We start from the raw sequence: 27,203 nt of genomic DNA, 5'->3' as shown, positions 1-27,203 counted from the left end.
AACTGAAGCCTTGGGCGTTTGGGGAGATGGGGCTGAAGAACAAGACAGCGACATCAAGAGCCCTGAGGTTTGCAGAAGTTTTCCGCAGAATCCACGAGAACACCACACCGTAGGCAAAGCCTGAGCTTTGAGACCAGGCAAACGGTTTTAGTGCCGGCTGTGACTCTCACTAGCCCTGTACTCTTGTTGAGACTCCTTTTCCCTTTACTGTTAGAATGAGAAACTCAAGGAAATGATTCACATAAATGACTTAGCACAACGCTGGTACAGTAAGTGAATGCTATCTATTATTCATACTATTATTATTCTTCCATTTCTTGAACTTCGGTTTGCTTGGACCAGTAGGATTCAAGATACATTTTTAACTATCTTTTTTCTGTAACAGCATGTGAAGTAAGAAAATCTTCTGAAGTTGGTTTTATTATTCGCTACTGTGGGCTAGCCTAGAACCTAAACATTGAGGAGGAGCAGTTAAACACGCCCCAGATTCCAAATTCAGCTTGACAGAGAGAAGGCTTTGGAGACAGCCCTTGGTGGAAATAGACTCACTAATTCATTTTAACTCTCCTGTGTGTTCCTGTCCAGACCGTTTTTCTAGGTTTTGAGACAGATTTGGAAGAAGATGCAGAGCTTCTGGGATCAGAAAGTTCTGGAGCTAACCAAGGGAGGTTTCCAGAAGACAGGTGCATCTTGGCATTTATCTTGGGCAAAGTGAAGAATGGGGTAGCAACAGTTAGTGGACTTGTGTTGGAATAATTCACAGGTCTCTTCAGTATAGACATTTAGGTTTGTAGAAGTACCTAAGACCCTCAGCAAGTCTCTTAAGGGTGCAAGAGCAGCATCCCGAAGGGTCTCAAATAGCATAACCCAATGTGTCTCAGCTTTCAAAGCACGAGCATTGAAATTAAGACCTTTCCCTCTTTCCGTACTCTACCCTCATCATTCTTCTCTTTCTCCTTCTCTCTTTCCTGTAGCCCCAGGATCTACTATGCTCTAGTGAGTCACTGAATAAAGAAAGCGAAATCAGGAACTTTAGTCTTAAGGGAAGAAACGATGAACTTTCTAATGTAAATTGTCTGGTGAGAGACTGAAGAGCTTCTAGAACAAATGAAGACTATCCTTATTTCTACTTGTAAAAACAAATTCTCTCTTTTCATAGTAGAAATGTCCTTGGATAAAACCATGAAAGAGACTTGATTGGGATGTTTATTATTCTGCCTTCTTCTCACTTAGTTGTTAAATGTGAACTAAGATTCCTCAAATAGCCTTCAGTAAAGCCTATGTTAGTAGATTATGATATGGATTGTTGACGAGATATGTTAGTCTGGAATGGTGTGTTGCAAACTCTTTAGGACCCAGTGAGTCTATGGACAAAGTATGGACAAAATTTGGACAGCTTCTGTCCAGGTAAATGTGACTAAACTAAATGGAACCTTTGTAGAACCAAGGAAATAAGAAAATACTTGCATGTGGGAACTCATTGGCTCACATGCCTGAAATCTGAGTCAGACTTCCCTTGATGCTAGCGTTATGGAAGAAGAATTTCCTCCCCCCTATCCATCCAAGGGCCAGATTTATTATTTATTACTACTTCTTTCCATTTTTAGCTTCCTTTGTCATGCGAAGGTAGTCATAAGGGAATTCCATATTTTGCTATTTTGAGTAGATTTCAAAGTCAAAAAAATGATGGCAGTTTGGCCTTTAATATAATGGTCCTTTCTAGAATTACATAAACTCAATACTAACTTCTACTTCCTGAAATTGCTCTTTCTCCCTGTTCACTGTTCACTCATTGGACAAACATTGATTCGCAGGAATCACAGAGTGAACAAGACCAAAACAGTCCTTGTTTCATTGTAAGTTACAGGGTTGGTCCTAGATTCAGATTCTATGCGACATCCTTTAGCCTTGCCTTTCTAGAAGAGGGTACATTCTCAAATGGATTTGTTTGCACAGTTGCAGTACCTTTGCCAGCAACTCCTGGAACAAACTTCTTGCTTGAATTAACATCCAGGTAGACACTGGAACCATTCATTCCCCCATAACTCCAATACGGGACCTGGAACTGAGCTCTCTTGATCCCAGTTGGTCTGACAGGTCATGGGCCAGCTCCTAACCCATGATCCAGAGCCATAAGACATGTGGTGTGTTTAAACCAACCAGAGCTCCTTCTTACAACCGGTCAGAGGCTGTTGCATAGAACGGATGCTATAAGGAATGAGATACGTCTACTCAAATCCCTGTCCTTGCAGAGTCGGTAGTCTCTGAAGAGCTGGCAGGATAATGGGACGTCGCATACACATGAATCATTTTTGAGAGATGAGGTTAACAAGTGTGTAGCCCTGGGAATCTTCCCATAGCAACAGGATGCAGGCTGAACATTCTGTTAGAAACCACCACTGAGCAGCCACCATATGCTCCAAACCGCCGGCCTCTGGCAATGATTTAGAGGTGAAACCTTTTGTGTCCAATTAGCTTCCACTTTGATTCATGCCATGCCTGAGAATTCATCTGGATTTATAAAGTTCAGGATTTTCGATAAATTTGACAAGAGCTGCTGAAAGTTAAAATGTTTGCAAGGATGTTCATTTCTTGATTAATCACAATATAATTTTCCCCACGTAGAGCTGGCTAGAAAAAAACTGAAAATCGGAGACTCAGTCCAAGCCTCATTTTAGCAGAAATATTCCCTCTTCACCTTGCTTTCTACTTTGAGTGTGCAGGGTTTGGTTCTAGCTTCACATGTAATACCTCGTCATCCATCTAATGGTCTGAGTTAGTGCTCTCAACCTAGGCTGTGCAATGGAACCACTCAGGTGGTGTTGGGAAACAGCAATGCCTGGGTCTCCACAGGTTCTGTTGTCATGGGACCAGGGTGCAGCGAAGGGTAAGAATCTGTGCTTAAGTAGAACCTTAGGAGAGATGATGTATCTCCTAGGAAATGCATCCAACTTGTGCACACAGCACAACTCAGTTAAATTCTGCAGCCTGATCGGTTCGGAAACAATTAAGGTCACTTCAGGATCAAATTAAATTCAGAAATAAGAAGGAAAGTTCTCCACATCAACAGCCAGCTGCCTATCTGTGCATGCTTTTGCCCCCACCTCGTACACATCTCCCACGTCTCTGCTGCCACCACCTGGTCGAATTCACCTTTTCCCTGGGCTTCCAAGCTATAAAAACAGGAGCTTTCCAGACTGCTGCCTGCCCACTCACCAGCCTTCACCATGCTGCAACCATTCTGACCTTTCTTTTCCAACTCAGGACTTCTAGCCGTGTTGCTCTCTCTGCCTAAATGTTCTAACACATGGCCTCTTCCCACTGCACACACCAACACTCTCTGCCTTCCTCACTCTACTTGTTGGTCTGGGCTTAGCTTACATGTCACTTTCTCAGAGTTTCTCCCTGACCCATAATCTAAATAGAGCCTCCTGTTTTATACTCTCTTGCATGCCTTTTTTTAATTTTTATTTTATTTGAAAAAGAGAGGGAGAGAGAGAGAAAGAATGAGAGGGAAAGAAGGAGAGGGAAAAAAAAACGAGAGATCTTTCATCCACTGGTTCATTCCCCAAACGCTCACAACAGCTGGAGTGGGCCAGGTGGAAGCCAGGAGCCCAGAACCCAACACTTGAACCTGCTATTTCCCAGCATGCACCTTAGCAGGAAGCTAGAACCAGAAACAGAGCTGAGACTAAAGCCCAGGCACTCTGACATGGGCTGCAGGCAAGCAGCATCTTAACTGCTGTACCAAACACACTAGAGAGGAGCTGTTGGTACAATATCTGTCTCCCCTTTCTAACTATCAGCTTCCTGAAGGCAAGAACAATTCTGTTTTTCTCATTCATGTATACCCTAGCACCCAGCTTACATCTGTCCCGTAGTCCGTGTTCAATACTAACTCGGTGTAAATGAAAGGAGTGTGTTCTGCTGGACCACTTACGTACACTGAGGAACACCATAGAAATAGCTCCCAAAGCATAGAGTCATCTACCTAGGATGAGGTTAGAACCCTGTTCTCTGCGTTATGTACATGTTCTCATCATAAATTCACAGTTTTTCCCACAGTCTCAATTCTAGGAGTATTTATGTTTTTCTTGAGTACCAGTTGGTGTTTTGCCACTGTATGCCATAAATCACTAGATGCTTGGTCCTGTGATTCTATAAATCATTAACCAAGTAGGCCTCCCTCTTTGTTCTGATTGATGAAAAAGCTCAGAGCCAAGTCCATGGCTCTAACCAACCCCAGTCACTGACCTGACCAGAAAAGACCCTTCATGAGTCAACACCACTCCAGCTCCACCTCACCAATGCAGGCCTCATTTTCCCTCTTAGTATATGAACAAACATATATATGAGCAAACATACAAACATACATATATGTGAGCCCTGACCAAGAAAATAGATAATGAATTCGTTCAGGAAAAGAGAAAAAACATCTCTGTGATGAGTTGTGCTTCAGGGGAGGGGATAAATAGCACCTCCTTCCCTGGCGTGCACAAGGAAACAAGAGTTAAACAGAAAAAGAGCAGAAAGGGCTAGGGCACAAGGACAACAGTGGCTTCCACTCATGGCAAAGACATCCAAATGCAAAGGCCTTCGGGAGTGGGAGTGCACAGAGTGTCTGCCTCTAAGATGCCGCAATCTCTCTGCATACAGATGCCAAAGATTAAAGGTTGAGCTATGTGAGCCCCTTTCACTGCCCCCACATTTACCTATCAGATAAGTTCTTCTGCTCCCCCCAGGAACGAGCAGGCCAAAGAGGGTTAGCCCTGCCTAAGTGATGCCCTTCACAAGGAAGCATTAAATCATGGCAAAGGATGTCCTCTCCCTCTAAATATCGCTGCCATCGTCACGTTTATTTGAGCTCCTAAGCAAGTATTTTATACCACCGTATTAGCTCCTTGTTACTGCTGAAACAAATTACCACAAACGTACAACCTTTCAGTTCTGGAAGCCGGAAGTGCAAAGATGTCTCCTGCTCTAGGCCAAGATGCAGGGGCCAGCAGATCTGCATTCCTGCAGGGTGGGAGAAGGCCCATGCCAGGCTTTGCCAGTTTCTGCTGCCCGTGTTCCCTCTGCATCACTCCCATCTCTGTTTCTATTCTGATCTCGCCTTCTCTGAGTCTCCCGCCTCCCTCATTCTCTTAGGGTGCCCTTGGGATTCCATTAAGCTCCCCAGGTAATCCAGGATCTTCTCCCAAACCCCAAATCCTTAACTCAGCTGCACCTGACGATTAAGCCCCTTTAGCCATATAAGGTAATATATAGACCACTTTCAGGAATTGGGAGGGGGTGCCTCTAGGGAACCCTTATCCTAGCTAATAATTAGGTAAATAATTCTCAAGTTATTAATTGGAAGTCTGTGGCTATGTCAAGGTATGAATTTGGGATTTGATTAAAATCATATCAAAGAACTCTTCACAGTACAGGAGTACCACCCAAACTAGGTCATGAACTCAAACAGCTGAGCCCAAGGTTGTGACATATGACATTTTTCACCCCGGGAAAAGAGCTGAGATATGGTTCCAAAAGCTGATTGACACCCTCAGGGAAACCTCACTGCCACCTGTCAACAGCTATTTGGGAAGGGATTTGGGGAAAATTTTTCTGACTCTCCTACTAGCTCTCAAATTTTTTAATATACTAATTATTCTTCTGCTTTCCTTACTGGTTTCTTTAGGTTTGTAATTTTTTTTCTTTTGCTTTGATATTTTATCTATTTTTTAATTGACACAAAATTATTACATGTTTATGGGGTACAGAGTGTGATAATTCAGTACATGTATATAATGCATAATTATCAAATCAGGGTAACCAGAGGCTAGCACATTGGCAGAGCAGGTAGAGCCGCCACCTGCAGTTCTGGCGTCTCGTGTGGGCGCCAGTTTGAGTCCCGGTTGCTTCACTTCTGGTCCAGCTCTCCAAATGGGAGACCAAGAGGAAGCACCTCGCTCCCGGCTTCAGATTGGCGCAGTTCCAGCCATAGTGACCATTTGGGATTGAACCAACAGAAGGAAGACCTTTCTCTCTGTCTCTCTCTCTCTCACTGTCTATAACTCTACCTGTCAAAAAATGTTTTAAAAAGTGGTGTATTAAAGTCTTAAAAAAAAAAAAAAGAAAACCAGAACCAATTGATCTTGAAGAGTAGAATAGTGATTACTGGAGGCTAGAAAGGGCCAGGAGGAATGTGTAGAGGGAGGTTGGCTAACAGGCACCAAAACACAGCAGGAGAGGAGACACAGGTCTGGCGTTCCACAGCACAGACGCATAACTGCAGGTCACCATAACCCTCCCTTGCTTTTCTTATAAACTCTGAAAGGTCACGGTCTCTATCACTCTCAAGGTGAATGCCCTTCAGAGTCCAGGGTCCTGTACCACAAAAGGTCACTCAGTAGCTACATATTTGCTATTTTTTTTTTTAATTTTTTGACAGGCAGAGTGGACAGTGAGAGAGAGAGAGACAGAGAGAAAGGTCTTCCTTTGCCGTTGGTTCACCCTCTAATGGCCGCCGCGGCTGGTGCGCTGCGGCCGGCGCACCGCGCTGATCCGATGCCAGGAGCCAGGAGCCAGGTGCTTTTCCTGGTCTCCCATGGGGTGCAGGGCCCAAGCACCTGGGCCATCCTCCACTGCACTCCCTGGCCACAGCAGAGGGCTGGCCTGGAAGAGGGGCAACCGGGATAGAATCCGGCGCCCCGACCGGGACTAGAACCCGGTGTGCCGGCGCCGCTAGGCGGAGGATTAGCCTAGTGAGCCGCGGCGCCGGCCTACATATTTGCTATTAAACGTAGCCCCAGGCTGTCATCGGCCAGCATGTTCCACCCATAGCCCCATCTGGCAAAGCACACTTCCCTGAGTACCTTGAATGCCGTAGTGCTTAGATAATACTGAAGTCATATTTTTTTAGTACTTTCTTTTCTTCCTTTAGGCCACATGTCCTTTTTGACTGTCTCTACTACCCTCCAGAATTTCCACTTTGAGATGGGGATCCACTTTCCGACGTGTAGGGTTATAACTCCTTCTGAGATCATAGGATTGAAAACCTTACAAAAAACACACCTTGCAAAGGGCTGGGAGACTTGGTCCTTTTAAGACACAGTCTAAAAAAATGAAACTTTTGCCATGCACGGAAGGGTCAAACCACCTGAGAGTTGTTTTTTTAAAGTCTGGATTTGTCTCAGGAGGCACCATCGGTGTTCATTTACCCTCAGTAGTTCTTTTTGTAGGTCTAGAATGAAATGAGCAGACGTGTTGTGCTGTTTTTCTCTCTGCTTGTTGGCAGGGAAGTCGGTTTGGAAGCCCAGTGGCTGCAGTGCCCGTGCTGAGTCCTCCAGTGCTGCCCCACATGGTGGTAGCTAGAATGATGGTGGAGCCAGTCCCTGGAAGAGGTTGGGGTTAAGGGCTTGGGCTGCTTCCTCCCAGCCCTGAAACTGAAAACTCCAATGGTTGCTTTACATCACCCCAGACCGGCTCAGAGCTACTTCGTCTGGAAAGAAGCCAAATACTCCATCACTGTCTACCTTGGAGCATGCCCAAGCCATGGGCTCAGTAGCCTTCCTTGTTTTCTAGAATTGATTGGTTTCGATTCAACAACTGTGTGTCCTGGCGTCCACACCAGAAAGTGTCACCAGGACCTTCTGCTGTGACTTCCTGAGTGCTGGGAAAGCTATAAGAGCCCACTCACTCCCTCTGGCCTCCCAGACACTCCTGCTGCAGGCTTCGCAACCTGCTGTGGTCGCCTTTGAAATGCTTGCCCTCCTGGAGGCCGGGAAGGGGGAGGCGCTCACGTCAGCTCTCTATGCATCCAGCCAAGACCCATTGATTGAGTATGGTGGGCCTCCAGCTTGTCTTTGCCTGTAAGGAGCTCACAGTCCAGTTATCAACCCTCCATAGTACTTCAGGGTGTGAGGAGGGAGGAAGGGACAGGAAAGCAGGGTACTAACAACCAAAGCCAAAGAGGGGAACATAGGGCAAGGGGAGCTCACACAGAGGAGATAAGTTCGTCCAACTTGGGCTGCTCTTAATGTGAGTACTGCAGTGGACAGATGGGTGGACAGCAAGTGTAGCTACTTCTGCAGGTCCAAAAGCACATTTTAAAGTTAGGTCATAGACCTTCATATAGGCACTCAGAAACCCCCATATTGGGTTTTTATGGTGGTCCAAGCCACAGAATATAATCTATTGAAGACCTGCCCACACCACTTGCCTCTCTGTGTTCTAAGACCCCCAAATCTGGGTCCACTCATCCAGCTTCCAACAAGCCCATCATCATGCACATTGGGATCGTGGAAGAAAGTGGGCATTTATTTGCAGAGCACAGAGTAAGCAGTCAGGTTGCCATGGCTTAATTCCCAGGCTCCCCAAGGTGCTGGGGGTTCAGGGTTCTTACAGATTGTTCCGCCCATGCACAGGTCTCTGCTGGTCTGCAGGGCCCTTGGTCTTCCTTGGAGGACTCAGTGGTATCAGGTTCAAGTTCTTTAGGGAATTTTGATGGTGGCAAAGTGGGCCTCAGTCAGTCTCAGGGCTACATGCAGGTGGTATCAACTTTTTTCTTGGGACCTGGGGTTCCTGGAAAAAACCCTCAAGACAAGGCCCAAATCAAGGTGTTATCTATAGGGCAAAGAAATGGTCTCCTAGTCTTGTGATCAGGACCCCTGGAGGATTCGCTGCTCTACTCCCTCAATTTGATGAGTTTAGAGTAAGAGGTTCAGTTGCAAAGAAGCATTCAGCTATGGAAAGCAGATGCAGACAGCAGGAGACCGGAACCCGATGGTATCCAGAGTCCGCATCAAAAACAGTGGTATAGGGGTTCAGGTTCACTTCTGTACTATTGCTCTCAGACTTTGAGGTCTGTGTCCCCGCCGTGATGACCCAAGGGAAGCAGACTAAATTTGCCAAGCCGAGCTTGCTTGTTTATCATTTCAACCCTTTCGGCTCTTCCTGGCCACCATCCCTTTTGTGACTCAAATCCCCACTGCAGAAACCAACAGCCCAGTCTGGAGGCTTCTTCCACGGCACACGGTGTGGCTTTGCAGAACCTAGACTGGGCTCCCTCATTTCTGAAGACCAGGAAGGGGTCTGCCCAGCCCGTTTCTGTTCTGTGTGTCTGGTGTGGAGCATACTATGATAGGCATGTGTGCACCACCTGAGGGCCCAAAGAAACCACACTTGGCGTGGGTATTGTGGGGACACAGGGTAAGCCACCACCTGGGATGCTCACATCCCATATCAGAGTGCCTGGGATCAAGTCCCACCTCTGCTTCCGATCCGACACTTAGGGAGGCAGCAGGGAATAGCCCAAGTACTTGGATGCCCACGTGAGAGATTCAGATAGTCTTTGGATCCTGGCTTCGGCTTGGCCCAGCCCTGGCTGTTGTGGCCATTTGGAGAGTGAACAAGCAGATAAATCTCGTGCCAAAGGACAAAGAGGGGCAGGCACTTGGAGGATGCTCAGGACAAGGGGGGTGGCTGTAACCATTCTAATTAAAGTGCATCATTGGTTTCTGTTGATTTTAGTGGGGCCTGGGAATCTGCGTTTCTAATAAGCTTTGAGGTGGTGCCCTTGCTGCTGGGGCAAGGCTTACGTCCCTTCCTTTAATGTTTTAAAGTTTATTTATTTTGTTTTATTTGAAAGGGAGAGAGAGTGAGAGAGTGAGAGGGCAAGTGAGAGAGAGAGAAAGGGCTGGTGAAAACAGAGAGGCCGGCGCCGCTGTAGCTCACTAGGCTAATCCTCCGCCTGCGGCGCCGGCACACCGGGTTCTAGTCCTGGTCGGGTGCCGGATTCTGTCCCAGTTGCCCCTCTTCCAGGCCAGCTCTCTGCTGTGGCCCGGGAGTGCAGTGGAGGATGGCCCAGGTGCTTGGGCCCTGCACCCCATGGGAGACCAGGAGAAGCACCTGGCTCCTGGCTTCAGATGAGAGCGGTGCGCCAGCCATAGCTCGCTGGCCGCAGCGGTCATTGGGGGGTGAACCAACGGCAAAGGAAGACCTTTCTCTCTGTCTCTCTCTCTCACTGTCCACTCTGCCTGTAAAGAAAGAGAGAAAGTGGAGGTAATGCTCCCAAGCTGTGCAAAACACCAAGAAGATGGTCTTAAGAAGCAGTCCTGTGGTTTATGATTTGTAGCCCCCCACCCCAGCGTCTTTATCTTTGGAGAAAGATGAGAATGGTTTCTAAGTTCTTTTGCTGATTGTTGCTGTGTTTCCTTGACTGTGAAACTACCTTGTAGCTATACCACCTGGCTCTCTGACTTCGCCCTAGAAGTGCACAGGAGTTCTAGGTTAACTGGCCAAAACCTTGCAGAACACCATCAGCGAAACCAAGAACAGCCAGATAGAGGCCCGGATTGTTCATCCTGCCACCCAGTCGCCCCGGGTGCTGAACACTGCACAGGCATCTTTCTGGCTTCGGGTAGCAATGCATGCCGCAGGTTCTGAGGGTAGAACGTGCCAGGTCACTCCTTGTTGGCTTGGAAGCTCTCCGTAGTAGGACTGGCTACCATGCACCTTATGTGGTAGAGGCTACTTTACACATACTGGGAAAATTTTTAATATCAAAATTACCAGGGAAAGCTGGCCTATTTAATGTAGACAGAGCCCAAGATTTGTTTTATCTCCAATTGCCATATGTATAACCTCCTTGGATGATCATAAGTAACCACCAAATAATAAAATTTCTGAGTATATTAAGTAAAAACTAAGGTTTCTCTTCTTTTTACCTGAAAAGAACCCATTTTTATTAACCTGAAAAAGAACTCCTGTTCTGATTGTGTATCTAAAATGAGGAAAAAATTTTAGGACTCTGAATTACAAAAAGAGAGATGAGTAAGTATAATCTCCAGACAGCAACCACACACAAAGGTAGGAAACAGAGAAACATCACTTAATGTTCTGCAAATTATCTTGTAATACTTTGGAAAAGAAGTTATTACTGAGAGCAGAAGCCCACACTCTAAATATTCGCTTGGCTAGTTTATCTCACTACGCCTAGACTTTGTCAACAAAGGGTTATATTTAGAATCAATTTACTACTGCTGTCCTTACAGATCATATACTGCTTTTGGTTTACCACTAATATGCTCTGGCAGAGCCAGCAATCTCGAACACACAATAGTTTCTCGGTACCTTTGCTAAAGAAGTATAGCTAGAGCATTAGTGGTCCATCATAATTCTCTGAAAAAGATGGGTTTCTCTGCAATATACAGTTTATAAACCTCCACCGAGGCAGACCTATTCATCACACAGCCACTCGTAAAAATGTAAGCCTGGTCCTACAGCCTAAAATAAATCTGGATAAGCCCAAGACAACAGCGTCAGGGGTGGACCTGGAGGCACAGTGAATGCTGAGTCCCAGGAGGTAACGTAGATGACATCTGACCCATTCCATGCATAATGGCCACGAAGGCAGCACAAAAGCCACCACTGCTGAACACCAGATGGTGATAGTTCTGGTTCCTTAAGTGTGTATGATGGCAACGTGTAGAAAAATAAAATGTTCAATGCACATTTTTTATGCAAAACTTAGAATCTCATCGTCTGCTTAGATTGGGTCTTCAATGCTTTATCATGTTCGTCATTTAAAAATTTTTTTTTATTTTTTTGTTTTGAGAGAGACAGACGGACAGACATATTCCATGTGCTGGTTCACTCCCCAGTGCCCACTGTGGCTGGCTTTGGGACAGGCGGAAGTCAAGAGCCAGGAACTCAGTCCTGGCCTATCACGTGGGTGGCACAAACCTGATTACTTGAGCCATCACTGCTGCCTTCCAGAGCTGCACTGGTGGGAAGCTGCAGCCAGGAACCAGAGTTAAGCACCAAACCCAGGGCCTCCGACAGGACAGTGGCACCTTGACCACCAGGCTAAACATCCACCCTCATTATTCTCTCAACGGTCCCACTGTAACAGTGCTGTGTAACCGGTGCAAACCAGTCCCCGGTTGCTGAGCCCCAAGACTGTCTCCAATGCTAGCGACTCTAAATCCTTAGGTGACAAACATTCCTCTGTGCAGATGCTGTTGTACACTTGAGTGATTATTCCTTGGTAGGCATTACAGAAATAGGATTGCTGAGTCGGAGATGAAAAGTAATTCACCTTTGTGCTTTGGATACGATTGCCAACTGGCTTTCCAGAAATCCCCAGCCACTCTGCATTTCCTTAAGCAGTGTGTGAACGCCCCATCTTCATGAGCCATCAGCTTTGGTCACCATTTCCTGCATCCCTGCCAAGATAACTGACCAAAGACTGTATCTTCACTAGCCAATGCTTGCTGACCTTTTACGTTTTTTCTTGTAAATTGTCTATATTTTTCTCCTTAAAATTTTTTTTTTGAAAAGACAGAGAGGATGAACTTCCATTCCACTGGTTCACTCCCCAAGTGCCTATAAAGCCCAGCTTGGGCAGGGCTGAAGCTGGGAACCAGGAACTCAGTTCAGGGCCTACACATGGAACCCAGTGACTGGTGCCATCACTGCCACCTTCCAGGGTCTGCTTGAACTGGCATCAGGAGCCGGAGCCAGGAATCAGACTCAAGGCTGTCTTAACCTTTGCAGTAAATGCCTGCCCCTTCCTGTATTTGCATCTAGATGAATCACTATTGATTAGAAGCACACTTATATATCAAAGATAATGATGTCCTTTTTCAAAAAGATTTATTTATTTTTATTTAAAAGTCAGAGCTACAGAGAGAAAGAGAGAGGGATTGAGAGAGATCTTCCACCCACTCATTCACTCCCCACATGGCTGCAACAGCCAAGGCTGGGCCAGGCTGAGGCCAGGAACCAGGAGCTTCTTCTGGGTCTCCCAGATGGGTGGCAGGGGCCCAGGCACTAGGGCCATCCTCCACTGCTTTTCCCAGGCCATTAGCTGGGAGCTGGACCAGAGAAGTGGAGCAGCCAGGACTCAAACCAGTGCCCATGTGAGATGCCAGCATCACAGGTGGCAGCTTTACCTGCTATACCACAATGTCAGCCCCAATAATAATGTTCTTTGACCCCCAAATAGTGTTTCTACTTTTTCCCAATACCCTTAACTTTCTTTCTTTTTTAAAAAGTCAAATCTATCTCTCATTTTCTTTATTGGCTTTTCTTATCTTTGCGATCATATTTTGAAGTCCTTTTTTGCTTACCAATAGCAATCAATTGTCTGAACATAACACAGTGAACACCTCACCTTCTCCAGCTGATCTGAAATGCCACTGATAAGGTACTAAATGTACATTTACATATGTAGGCTAGGCACTGCTAGAGTCCTGCTCAGGTCATAGAGCTTCCTTCTGGGATATTCTGCTTTGGTTCATAACAATTCATCGTATATACGGGCGCTTCAAAAAGTTGGTGGAAAGTGGAATTAAATGATAAGTTTTTGAGGTACAAAAAGTGTTGACATCCACATAGTTTTTCTTAATATGAATCCTCCATTAATGTTTTCAAGCACCTTTGTACTGACACGTGTATAATGTGATGCTATGGCATTCTTCATCATCAACTGTGGCCATCAACTGAGTTCTTCACGTAGCTACTATACTCACTTGATTATGTCCCAAACTCAAAAAAAAAAAAAATCCTATTGGCTTGACTTTAAGCTCCTTAAGGAAGTCTGACACTTCCACAGGCTGGCGCTTCCCACCCAAGAACAGGAGTTCTTTCTCCATTTTTCTTTTACTGGGCTCAGCAAAATGTTGTGCTTTGTTTCTGTAAAAGTCTTGCACACTCCCGGCCACTTTAGTTTCTGCTGTTACTGTGAAAAGGATATTCTCCATCACACGTTCTAACCAGCCACAGCTGGCACCTGATAGGATTTTTATGAGAAACACCAGTGATTCTTTGAAAACTCTCAACAGGCATGCACTGTTCCACCTTTATCATCACCTGGGCATTCGGATTTCCTTACTGACCATTTGTAGACAAGCGGGGAGAGTCCACATTCCACACAAGCAGCCTTGATCCTGAGTGTGCATCCAGCGTGATCAAAAGAATGAATGTCCATGTAGCGCTTAATGCATTTTAAGCAGACAGGATTGTCCAGAGTAGCAGAGTCATTATTTGTTCATCTTAAGGATGGGAGAACCGAGATTCAGGTCTGACTTTTTGGCCTGGAGAACTTGATTAAAAAAAAAAAAAATGCAAACTTGGGGCCCACCCAGAAAGGCTTCTTCAGAATCTTAGCGACGGGAAGCGCCCCCTGGTGGCCGCTAGAAACATGCAGCACACAGCATCAAAGTAAGGACTAAAATGCCAAGTTTCTGTCCCTAAATCAGGTACGGGCTGAGCATCCCCGATTAGAAATGCTTTGGACCAGAAGTGTTTTACATTTTGGAATTTTTTAAGAGATATTTTCATGCACATAATGAGATATCTTGGGTTTAAACACAAAAATTCATGTTTCTTCAGGCACACGGCCTGAAAGTAATTTTATACAATATTTTTTAGTGTCCCTGTGTCTTTTGCCTGTAACTTGTCCCATGATTCAGGTGTGCTATTTTCCACTCGTGGTGTCTTCGGATTTCAGAGTCTTGGGATTTTAGACTTTTCACATTAGGGATGTTCAACCCGTCCCTTGATGACAGCTTAATTATCCTGAGTTTCCAGCAGCATGGGAGTATGACTAAGAGAGCTAGTGTACATTTTTAATTTCTCTCTTACGAACAGAGGACTTTACATAAAGCATACGCTGTTTACGGGCCACAGGCTCCACGTAAAGATCTCACGTGTAGCACAGACACCCTTTCCCAAAGTCTCCCTCAGCAAACCATTGCCTTGCCACCTGTGGCAAATGCCAGGCTGTCCTGGCTACTCCAGGAACTTATGGACAGCATGGGAGTGGCCCTGTCCCACAGCCCCAGTGTCAGGCAGCCTCAGCACTGGTGGAAGTCGGCAGGAAGCGTGAAAGAGTTCCAGGAGCACAGACTCCACCCGGGGAAGCCACGTTCCCACCCCCAAAACCCCACCCCACTCCTGCATACCCTCACAGTAGGTGGGCCACCTGTCAGGTGGGACATCACTGCCCGTGACCTCATCCTGCCATTCGGCATCCAAGAGAGCTCAAGGGTGGCCCTTTGGGAAATGCATAAATCTGCAAAGGGACAGCTCAGGGAGCTCCTTCACTTTGGTGGGAGTTTGATGGACTTCTCAGTCACTCAAGCACCATTTATAAGGCTGCGTGCTCAGCCTGTACTGGGCTCTGAAACACAAGAATAAATATTCACGGGTTCCTCTGACCCAATCGGCAAGGGAAGGCTAATTTCTTGGAAGCCATCAAGGGTGGAAGTGAGGCTCCCAGGCTGACAGGTGTGGGGATAGTATTCCAGACTTTCTCTTCCAGAATTCCAGAGGGAAGAACTTCAGGAAGGTCTGGGAGTGTAACGAAGTGCAAGGAGTTTCCTTCGCAGGAGGGTTAACCAGGGGCCAGATTGCAAAGACGCTCTTGGAAGTATTGGATCGTGTCTTGTAGATGGCTGGGAGGTACACAGCAGCTAGAACATGGAGACCAAACGAAATGTTGAGGCTCAGGGAAACTCAAAGGTTCCAGGATGTGGACGTCTTGGAAGCTGGGGCTCTCTCTTTTGGCTTGGCCTCATCTCCAGTCCCTTCTGAGTCTCGGAGCTGAGTGGATTTCTGCTGTTCCTCCTCCTCCTCCACACCCACTTCACCTCCATCATCAAACAAGCATGGACAGAAGGCGGGGCTTTCCTGACCACCACACACACACACACACACACACACACACACACACCCCGAAGCAGGACAGCATCATTCCAGGAGGTTCTGTTCCCAGAAGTCTCGTTAATCAAGGAGCCGTGCACTCAGGGACACCATCATGCATTTGGATAAGCTCTGGTGCACACAGTTCTCACGCTTGGGATCTCCTTTGCTCAAACAAATGTCACTTTGCCTATAAGAAAATTGCACTTGATCTTAGCCAAAAGACAAAGAAGCAATCTCCTATAAGAAAATTGAGGATTAGGGAAACTGCAGCTTGTTCAAGGTCCCAGAGTTTGTTCACAGAGAGTCCAAAGGCTCCAATCAGTTTCTTCTGCTTTAAAAAACATCCAGGTAGGGGCCAGGTGTTTGAACTTCTGGTTAAGATACTGAGTAGGATGCCCACATCCGCCGTTGAGTGCCTGGGTTCAAGTCCCAGCTCTGGCCCCTGACTCCAACTTCCTGCTAATGCATACCCAAGGAGCATAAGTGATGGCTCAAATGGTTGGGTCCCTGCCGCTCACATAGTAGTCTTAATTTAGTCCCTGGCTCCTGGCATTCATCTGGTCCAGCCCTGACCATTGTGGGCATTTGGGGGGTGAACCAGTGGGTAGGAGTCCCCTCTCTCCCTCCCCTCCCCTTCTCCTTCTCCTTCTCCTCTCTCTCCCTACTACATATTTTTTTAATCCAGGGAATGTATAAATTGGTGCCATTGCAAACCAAGTCATAGGTTACTACAGGCATACCTGAAAGAGAAAGGAAACATGACCGGGGCTGGAGGACTCAAGGCAGTTATATGAGGACATTTCAAAAAGTTTATGAGAAAATGAAATTAAAATTTTATTTTAGTGCAAAACATTTTGAAATCCATGCCTTCAAGGGATCCCAAAAATAGTTCATGGAGAATGCATCTTATGGAGGGAAAAAAATACATGGATTTTTGCACCAAAATACACTTTTATATTTTTAAATTATTTGAGAGGCAAAGAGCAAGGGCTCTCATCTACTGGTTCACTCTCCAAATGCCCACAACAGCCAGGGTTTGCCAGTCCCAAGCCTGGAGCTGGGAACTCAATCCTGGTCTCGCATATGGGTGACAGGACCCCAATTACTTGAGCCATCACTGCTGCTACCAAGGATCCACATTAGCAAGAATCTGAGTCAGGAGTACCTCTGGTATTGAATCCAGGCATTTGATATGGGAGGCAAATATCTTCTTTTTTCAAAGGAAAAATAAAAAAAGTATTTATTTGAAAGGCAGAGTGACAAAGAGGGGGAGAGATACAGAGAGAGAGAGGGAGAGAGGGAGAGAGGGAGAGAGGGAGAGAGGGAGAGAGGGAGAGAGGAAAAGAGAGACCTTCCGTCTACTGGTTCATTCCCCAAATGGTGACAACAGCCAGATCAGATCTGAGCCAGGCCACTCTGTGCATCATTCAGGTCTAGTGCCCTCTAGTGGCCAGCAGAGACACACTCATCTGACTAAGTGGTGTATGTATCACCATGATGGTGTGATATTGGAGGAAGAAACACTAGGTGATGAATATAGCAAGAAATAGAATTTTCCAAAAGTTAGAGACATCCTCTCATGCAAATATAGAATCAGCATATGTCAAAGATTTAGCAGCTCATTAGTGGATAAACTAGTAAAATGGTAATTCTCTTCAAAGAGCATTTTGAGAAATAAGTATTTTTGGGCACTCGAAAAGCAGTGTTAGTATAAGACAGATGGGTTCAGTAGAAAACTGGTTATCCTATACAGGAATGATCTGCATCTCAGTCCAACAAGATGTACAAGTTAACACGTAACTTTACAAGATCTAAGCTTTTAACTGATAGGGGCTGTGGCACATGGTCCAGCATGCTTTTGTAGGACAAACTGCCCACTCTTGGCCTGAGAGGCAAGTTTCACATCCATTTTCTTCATGTCAGAATTCAAGTGTGTGCTTTGCTGCTCCTTTAATGAGATGCTGGACAAATTATCCCTGGGTCTCTGGCACACTTGGAAAATGAACAAATGGTGTTTCCCTAAAGGGGCGTCAAAGTTGTTCAAAAATGAGAGGAAATCATCACTAAATGTTCCCCTAGTGCAGGGAGCTACAAAAACAAAATCAAAAACAAAAAAGGGGAGTTTACTGAGAGCTCCCAGTTCTGACCGCCTGGTGTAGGTGGGGCGTCTTGGGCAGCAGCTCCACCCCTCTCCCATCTCAGCTCCTGCTCCCCCCAGCCCGCCTCCCATTCCTGTGTCCTGGAAGAGTCTTGTCTGGAACTGTGACTCATCTGGCTCCGGTGTCCTCGGCAGGCTGCGGGTGTGTGCCTTTATCACCCGTTGTAAGCATTGCAAACATACATGTGCATTCATAAGGGACAAACTCAGAAGCACCAGGGATAAAACTCCTCCCCAATACAAATACATTAGCAAGAGTTCGTGTGAAACAAACGTGGTGTTTTCACAACTGTGAGTGGGGTGAGTTGCTTCCTGGTGGGGTGGTTTTCTTCCAACATACATCTGGGTTCCTCTTCAGGAACTGAAGGGTATGAGGGTATTCAAAACATTTGTGGGGAAAAAATAGAATTAGAAGATAATTTTATTTTGAAATCCATGCATGTGATGGGTCTTCAAAAAGCTCGTGGAAAACATGTACTATAAAAAAAACTATTTGTGGAATTCAAATGTTTTGCACCAATCTATAATCTACTGTTCAATTCTATTTTTCCATGAACTTTTTTTAATATTTTACTTATTTATTTATTTATTTGAGAGGGAGAGTTAGAGAGAGAGAGAGAGAGAGAGAGAGAGGTCTTCCATCCGCTGGTTCACTCCTCAAACGGCCACAACAACAGGAGCTGAGCTGAGCTGAAGCCAGGAGCCAGGAGCTTCTCCCGGGTCTCCCACACAGGTACAGGGGCCCAAGCACTTGGGCCATCTTCTACTGCTTTCCCAGGCCACAGCAGAGCGCTGGATTGGAAGTGGAGCAGCAGTGACTCCAACAGGCACCCATATGGGATTCTGGTGCTGCAGGCAGAAGCTTAGCCTACTGTGCCACAGCGCAGGCCCCTCATCCTTGGAGGCTTCCCCCTCCACTGACCTGGCATTTCCACCATTGGAGTTCTCTTGAGATTCATATTTTCATCCTATTGACTTCAAAAACCTGCTCTTAGCAGTGGCAACGGCCAGCCTACCATCCAGTTAGGAAGGGGCTCTGAGCCAGATGCTGAGCTGAACTGATGGCCTGAGCTGGCTGCCAGGGCATGGCCAGCACCCACTTTCTCACCCAGGTGTACAGTGATAAACAATTTTGTGAGATGACTGAAAACTAGGGGAAAGTAGTCCTTTGTCTCTGGGTGAAATTAACTGATTTCCTTAGCACCTCATAGGACGCCAAATCTCCAAATGAAGAAGACACATAAAGAAGCAAAGAGTTTAATGAATTTGGGAGAGGAGGCCTCGGTTGTACATACTTAACAGGTCCCTGACACCTTTCTCAGAGAACCACCTCAGCCATTAGCAGGTCATTTGACTCATTTGCTTTAAACCTCTCTAAGCTCAGAAAACAACTCAAATCGCTCCAAAAATAGCAGGTGCCCTGGGACGTTAGCCTGACCCCTGTCCGCCAGGCAGATCTGCTGGGTGCAGGCAGTTGCCAGCAGTGAGTGTGCTGCCAACAAGCCTCAGGCTGCTGCACGGTGTAATTGGAAGGACTTTCTGCTGTCTCAGTTGGCCCTGGTGCTCCAACTCTGCGCTCTGTGTTCACCAGCTACTGTGTGTGCCAGAGGTTGTGGGCATACTGGGTATGCAGGTTCTGTCCTCAAGGATCTGTCTGTCCAGTGGGGTGAGTGACAGAAGAGTACTTTGCAAACACTAGGGCCCCACTATGTGCCAGCTAACGTACTCTGCGTAAGATAGCCTGGCCCTTGCCTTAGAACACAGTCAGCAAGCATTTGTTGAAAGAGGGAGAATAACAGTTGTTCCACACCTCCAATACGCCAGACTGGAGGTCGAGCGTTTTTCTCATTGAATGTCCGCCTTCCAAGGTACTAGCCCTGGTAGATGATAGTCTTCCTATTTTTATAGATAAGGGAAGAGAGGCTCAAAGATACAAGGTGACTTCTCCAAGGTCACTTAAAAGGTGAACAGCACAGATGGGGTTCAAACGCTGAACTGTCTGACTTGGAAGATGGTGCTTTTCCATGGCATTGCACCTGCCACCAGCATTTGATGGCAATGCCTTCCTTCCGTGCAGCTGTGCCTGAGCCCTTTCCAAACCCAGAAGCCTCGGAGGACACAAGCTGGCGAGCGAGAGGCATCCACGGCTAGTCCAAGATAAGGACTCACAAAGCCATAGCTTGTGCAATCCACCGTGTGTGACTGCGCTTGCCTCTGGCTCTGGCTGTCTCTTGATGTCCTCTGGCATAAACTGTGATCTCCTTGGCTTCCTTCTGACAGAACAGGAAAAGAAAGGGGCAGAGAAGAGGCACTACGGCGACTTCCAGGGGGAGGGGCACAAGCCCTGCTGGCCTCATTTAGGATTCTTCCAGAAGAGGTGGCCCCACACAGCGTATTCAGCCACCGCACAACAAAGCTGGAAGTCCAACAGCCACCGCACAACAAAGCTGGAAGTCCAACGTGGCTTCCACCCAAAAGTGCCTCCTGCCTTCCTGCGCCATTTGTCTTAACTAAATTATTTCAATTCCTTCTCTTTAGTATTTTGGAGGGAAAAAAGAGATCTGATCTTTTAGAGCTTAATAAATCTTTGAGAATAAAGCCTAACAGTGAGTGGGGCAGCTGGACCTTATATGGCTAGCTCCTCAGGGCCATCTTCCCCTGTGCACTCCAGGTAGCTCCTTGACCACAACTGCTCCTCCCCTAGTGCATTCTGGGTAGCTAATGGACTGCATCCGTTCCTCCCCCAGTGCACCCTGAGCAGCTCGTGGACCACATCTGTTCCTCCCCTGGTGCACCCTGGGTAGTTCATGAACTGCATCTGTTCCTCCCCGGTGCATTCTGGATAACCCTTAGCCATCTTTCAAAACTCTGCTCGGACAGCTCCCCTTCAGAAAGTCTTCTCTGACCAAGTTCCTGCAGTGTGTGGGTGCAGACACACATATGCAGAGTGGTACCCTTGCTACATTCTCCCAAGCTCCTCCACACTGCTCCTGGCTTGGCGTATGTTACTCTCACCCTGCATCACCTTTGCACTGTGCCCATGTGTGGCCCATAAACCACTTGTCGCCATGCACCATGATGGAAGAACTATGCTTGGTCCTTGTATTGCCAACATTGGGTGCAAAACAATAGATCCTTGAAGAAAGGAAGCATCGAGAGAAGAGAAATCTGCACCCAGACAGCCCACCACCTGACCGCTCTGGGTTCCCGCTTGCCCTAGCACGGATGGAATTCCCTGGAATCAAAACTGCCCAAGGAAAGAATGATGGAGGGAAAGCAGGCTGCAGGGAATGAGTGTTCTCCGAGAAAACAGGGGCAACCAAGCAGGTGCTTCAGGCTCCCGGTGACAAGGCTCAGAGCCACCACGTGGGAGCACTTGCCACTCTCGGGAGAACCATGGGATGACTCAGCCACTATCGCCCACTCCACATATGAGCCTGGATGCCATGGGAATGTCTTAGGGGTCTTAGGCATGGCTGGCCTTGACTTCCACATACTGGGCTTGCTATGTGCAGTAAATTTCTGGATTTCTCGCCTTCATTCCTGACCTATGACTAGATAGCGAATTGGTCAGTGCAGAAACCACTTGGGCAGGTTTCAAAAACATCTCACTGGCCTCTCCTCCTTGCACCAGTGTGCACAAAAAGGAAAATAAAACAGGACAACCACCCTGGGTCCCACACCTTCATCTTCATTTCCATTGCTAGCCTGACTGATGAAAGGAAGTAAAAACATTTAATGTCTTTCTTCCATCTGCACTGTAACAGGGTTTGATGGTGCCCGGCTCAGAATTTAGAAATCTACATTTGAGGGGCCGACACTGTGCTGTAGTAGGCTAAGCCGCTGCCTCCATATGGGTGCTGGTTCGTGTCCCGACTGTTCCTCTTCCAATCCCTCTGCTATGGCCTGGGAAAGCAGTAGAAGATGGTCCAAGTGCTTGGATCCCTGCACCCACATGGGAGACCTGGAAGAAGCTCCTGGCTCCAGGCTTTGGATCAGCTCAGCTCCAGCCATTGCAGTCATGTGGGAAGTGAACCAGCGGATGGACGTTCTCTCTATATATATCACTTTCTCTCTGTCTCTAACTCTGCCTCTCAAACAAATAAATAAAATCTTTATATATATATATATATATATACATACATATCTATATGTGTTCAGTTTGGTAACATGGCTACAGCCACTCAAATTATCTTTCGAAAGTTCATTTGAGTGGCTATAACCATGTTACCAAACTGAACACATATAGATCTGAGTACATTAGGAAAATAGTTCCCAGTGTCTTAGGAAGCAATGCTTTTAGACAAGTGCTTTACAAAGAATGAGCCACTAAGAAATGCTTAGCATACAGGGAGCCCATGAACCTGAAAACAAATAACGGTAAAAATCAGTCCAAGGGGTCCTGGCATTGTGGCACAGCAGGTTAAGACACCACCTATGACACGGGCATCTCTTATCAGAGCACTGGTTGAAGTCCCAGCTGCTCCACTTCTGATCCAAGGTGCCTGGAAAAGAAAGAGAAGATGGTCCATGTATCTGGACCCCTGCCACTCATATAGGAGATCCGGATGGAACTCCAGTCTCTTGGCTTCAAGCTGGCCCAGCCCCAATTGAGACAGCCAGGTGGGGAGTAAACTATCAGATCAAAGATCTCTTTCTCGGTGTCTCCTGCCTTCTATGCCTTTCAAATAAACAATTTTTAAAAAAAAAATTCAATACCAGATCAGCAGGATGGAGAATTCGACTGGCACATGTCAGAGATAAGATTATAAGAGGTTGCTATTCAGAGTTTACCTTTCATTTCTTTTTTTTTATGGTCTCTTGATTTTCTTTTTTTTTTAAGATTTATTTTATTTATTTGAAAGGCAGGGTTACAGAGAGAGATAGAGGGAAAGACACAGAGACAGAGAGGTCATCCATCCACTGGTTCACTCCCCAAATGGTTACAACAGCCAGTGCTGGGCCAGACCAAAGCCAGGAGCCAGGAGCTTCTTCCAAGCGTGGAAACAGAGGCCCATGGAGTTGGATCATCTTCTGCTGCTTTCCCAGGCCATAGCAGAGAGCTGAATGGGAAGTGGAGCAGCCAGGACTCAAACGGGTGCCCATACAGAGCACAGCATCGCAGGCACTACACCACAGTGCCAGCCCCTTACCTTTCATTTCGTGCACAGCTAATGATAAGAGGAACCAAACATCATCCATACACTGCATTTGCACTTTTTTAAATCAACTAGGAAAAGTATCCCACACTTTCCTTCATACTTTATTTCCTAGTTCCAATTATTTTTTGAAAATTTCAACTTACCCTTTTCATTCTCCAAGGAAATTGTGTTACTCTGGCATCGAATCTGTTCAATCTCAGTTTAGTTTCAAGTTGGGACTTTATTTCATTCCCAGACATGTACCGAGTGGTTGGTATCCCTGTGTTACCTCTCACTTTTGGACACAATTGCTTGGCAAGCCCAGAAGCCTGCTGAGTAAATCAAACTCACTCCTCTTCACTCTCTATTCGCCCTTTAGGCATGTGAAACTGAACCCACACAACATCTTCTTTGGCCACTAAGGTCCAAGGCAGCAATGAACCAACCAGCAGAGCAAAAAGCACAGGAATATGCTATTTTAATCGAGTTGATTACATTTAATTAGCAAGCTTCCTTAAACAAATGGCAAGCCCTTCTCATTGAATTATTTGCTTTGCTCTCTTTACAGACTGTAAAATATGCAGGTGGGTTGATAGCATTTGTTCTTGGGATTTTATTAACATTTCATAGGCAAATAAAAGCAAAGAGGTTTCTAACAGAGACGCTGCTAACACAATTCTAAATGCCACAACGTGCCCCAAACCAAAGAGACCGAGGACAATAACTTAACCCCAAAGGCATCCAGCATCCTTTCCCTTCATGAACTTGGGATTCTAGAGACAGACAGGAATCAATGAGCAACCCACAGAGTGCCCTCGTAGCACCAATAGTATTCCTCTCCGTTGAGAAATCTGGACTTGGCTCATACCATCTGCTGTCACCGCAGCCCAAGGTTGCCTTTCATTGGGAATCATGCTGTCAGCTTGGGTTAGAATCTACATGGGGGAGGCATATGCTTATCCTGGCTGCCCAGGGAGATGCTGGCATGGAGAAACGGGAAAGCTGGGACCTCCGGTGTGTTTTTATTTACTCTCCTTCTCTTCTCCCGTAGTTACTGTGACAGTGGGAGGCAAGCAGCATTTGCTGGGACTGTATGACACCGCGGGACAGGTACATTTTTATTCTCTTGATCACTAAGATTGGGTGGAGGGCATGGGGGGGTGGGAGGGGGATGAACCATTTGGCCATGTTGATGGGGGGGGTCCAATCACTGACATTATCCAACCTGATCATTTTGGGGCATCTATCCAAAAAACAGCCAAAAGTGCATTCTTAGTATTTTTTTTTAATATTTTCAAGTGTGAAAAATTAAATCATTGCGTCATTAGAGGCACTGAGGTGAAGTAACGATTCATTCGTTGACTGATAACCGGCAACAACTAAAATAACATTCAATCAAGAGTTTCAATTTCCTCCTACCTGAACCTATCCCAGATCCAGAATTAACGGTCAATTTCGTAAACTTCCAACTCGCCTGTTTTCCTTCATGTGATTTTTTCGCTTAACCTTTATTTGACTTGCCTAATGAGCTATGAAAAGTTGCAAAAGAGATTGATGGGGAAGGGAGGTAGAGGGAAAATGGATTAAGTGTTGAAAGGAAGAAAAGCCAGGATTCTTGACGTTTTCCACAAGGGCGGGTCTTCCCCTGAATAACTGGGGGTTGCTTCTAAATTCTCTAGGAATCTTGAGATACGTTCACTCTGTCGGACATGACTGAAGCAGGAGCACTTCAAGTTGGGGAACCTGGCCAACCCGTAATGGAAGGCAGTGGACCAGAACCCTTAATCAGTTAGCACATGCTCTACTTCAGAGAAAGCATCACTCCATCTGCCTTTCCTGGCACCCCACATGATCCGGTTATGACAAATCTCCACTGCTACCTGTCCTCAGGTCAGAAGAGGGGACGTGGCTAAGTGATCGATGGCTATGGCCCAGTATCTTGGATAGAGCTTTTATTACCTCATATGCCTTGGGTCATTTACTGCGGTCAAAATCAGTGGGTTGTTCAGTCTGTCCAAATCCATGTATCTCAAGTCCTTTGGAGTGAATATGTGACCTACTTCCCACTGTGAGTTCCCTGGTAATTGCTATTTGTAGCTAAGCATTTGTCTAGCCCTTTTTTCAGCATTATCTGGAGATATGTCATTTTGCTCAAATTGAAAGCTCTTTACTAGAAAATAAATAAAGGGAGTTCTCTATGGGGAATTTGCAAATGAACTGGTACTTGCAAGAATCTCTGTAGACAGGTATGTGGCCAACAAGGGCTGGCATTGGTCAGGCTAGCGTGGGGAGCCTGGAAAATCTGGCACCACACTCAAGGCTCTAGGAGCACCACTATTTTAGCAGGTGAGCAGCCAGAACTGGAGGGTGGAGGGGATCACTCACCTCCGTAGCAGGACGTTTGTCTAGGAAATGAGGTCTCCCAGGTGCCCCAGTGGGAAAATCAATTTGTTTCCTCCTCTAGGTTAGCATACATGGGGCAAGGCTGGCATTTGTGGCACAGTGGATTTACCCTCCACCTGCCACACCAGTGTCCCATGTGAACACTAGTTCAATTCCCAGCTGCTGCACTTCTGATCCGCCCCCTGCTAGTGCACCTGGGTGAACAGCCGAAGGTGGCCCAAGTGCCTGGGTGCCTGTTACCCATGCAGGAGATCCGGATGGAGTTCCCAGCTACCGGCTTCAGTCTGGCTCAGCCCTGGCTGTTGCAGCCACAGCAAAGCTTGTTTTACCACTCGGAAATGTCCCTGTTTCTCTTGCCCATCGCTCACCGAGTTCTTCCCACTCCCGTAGCAAAACACTGACACGTATTGGCTCCTATGTATTCATCGACCCAAGAACAACCTCCCCAGGGCCTCTACTGAATTTCAAACACAATCAAACTGTTCAAAACTCTTGGAGAGTTTAATTATTCTTTCCCATCGCTCTGCCCTTTAAAAAAAAAATTCACAATGCCAGTATGGGAGTTGTAGTTATAAGGCATTGTAAAAACACCTATACACTCCACATCGAAGCTAGCTCAAACCTCTGATGAGAGGTGATGAACGCTGATAAAATAGAGCAACAATTGGTTTGATATGTTTCTTCAGCTCAAACTGGACTTTCATGCTTTCCATGAGGTAGTTGGAAAGCTCATGGACAAGTGCACAGTCCTATGATTAGGACCTTTATGATGAGAGCTTTTCAAAGACCTAAAGGAACTAGAGTAATTGAGGAAAAGGATTTGAGGCTGGACACAAGGGAGCCCTGTCAGCAGGAAAAGATTGTTAAATCCAGGGACGTATCACACAGGACAGCCACCAAGTCCTTTTCTAGAATAGGGATTCTCCAACTCCCCTGCAGAGTTGATTTAAACCCAGCCCCTGGGCCAGCACTCTGGGGCAGCAGGTCAATGCTGCCACCTGCCCGCAGTGCTGGCATCTGATATAAACACGGGTTTGAATCCCGGCTGCTCCACTTCTGAACCAGCTCCCTGCTAATACATCTGGGAAAGCAACAGAAGATGGCCCAAATGCTTGGGTTCCTGCTATCCATGTGGGAGACCTGGAAGAAGCTCCTGGATCCTGGAATTGGCCCGGCCTAGCCTCAGCCATTGTAGCCATTTTGGGGTGAACTAAATAGATCTCTCTCTCTCTTTCTCGCTCTCCCCTCCCCACCCCCTGTGTCTGTCTCTCCACCCCTCTCTCTGTAACTCTGCCTTTTAAGCAAATAAATAAACATCTTTTCAAAAAATAAAGAAAGAAATACAGCCCCTGGACCCCACTCCAGGCCAGAGTTTCTGATTCTTCCAGTCCAGGGAGGGGCCCTTGAACTTGCATTTCTGACAGATTTCCCTGTGCTACTGCTCCTGGTCCACACTCTGAGAACCATCATTCCAGCACCTCTCCTTGCAAACCGTGGTCCACTCAGCAGCAGCCCCGTAGTATCAGCACGGCCAGGGAGCAGCTCAGAAGAGCAGACTCTCAGAGCCCAGCTGCCACCTACCGACTTGAAAATTCCCGTTCAGAAGACACCCAGGTTATCTGGATGCACACTAAATCCTGAGAAGTTTAACTCTGGACGTCTCTGATGGCCGAAGCACTGCAATGGAAAACATGTATTTCCCCAGCGGATGCCCATGGTTCCATGACAAAGCCAAAAAAGGCCTTGCAACAAACTTGGAAGCATTGTCCCAAAAATTGCATTCCCTTTTGCAGCTAGGAGCATCCACC

The 27,203-nt window shown here is 46.5% G+C and overlaps 1 protein-coding gene and 1 long non-coding RNA gene across 2 annotated transcripts in view; both read left to right on the top strand.

The window, feature by feature from the left end:
* RHOJ (ras homolog family member J) overlaps positions 1 to 27,203 on the top strand; it is a 93,868-nt gene that overhangs the window by 46,908 nt on the left and 19,757 nt on the right. The window contains exon 2 of the mRNA XM_002719551.5: positions 24,044 to 24,102. Within this exon, the coding sequence (XP_002719597.1) occupies positions 24,044 to 24,102 (59 nt within the window). The remainder of the gene's footprint in view (positions 1 to 24,043; positions 24,103 to 27,203) is intronic.
* LOC127484663 (uncharacterized) lies at positions 119 to 14,148 on the top strand. Its single transcript, XR_007911817.2, has 2 exons — positions 119 to 269; positions 975 to 14,148. It is a non-coding gene; the product is annotated as an uncharacterized lncRNA (long non-coding RNA).

Source organism: Oryctolagus cuniculus, chromosome 20 (genome assembly GCF_964237555.1).
Source record: "Oryctolagus cuniculus chromosome 20, mOryCun1.1, whole genome shotgun sequence".
In the NCBI taxonomy this organism is placed as follows: Eukaryota; Metazoa; Chordata; class Mammalia; order Lagomorpha; family Leporidae; genus Oryctolagus; species Oryctolagus cuniculus.
This window is presented reverse-complemented; position numbering and strand designations above follow the sequence as displayed.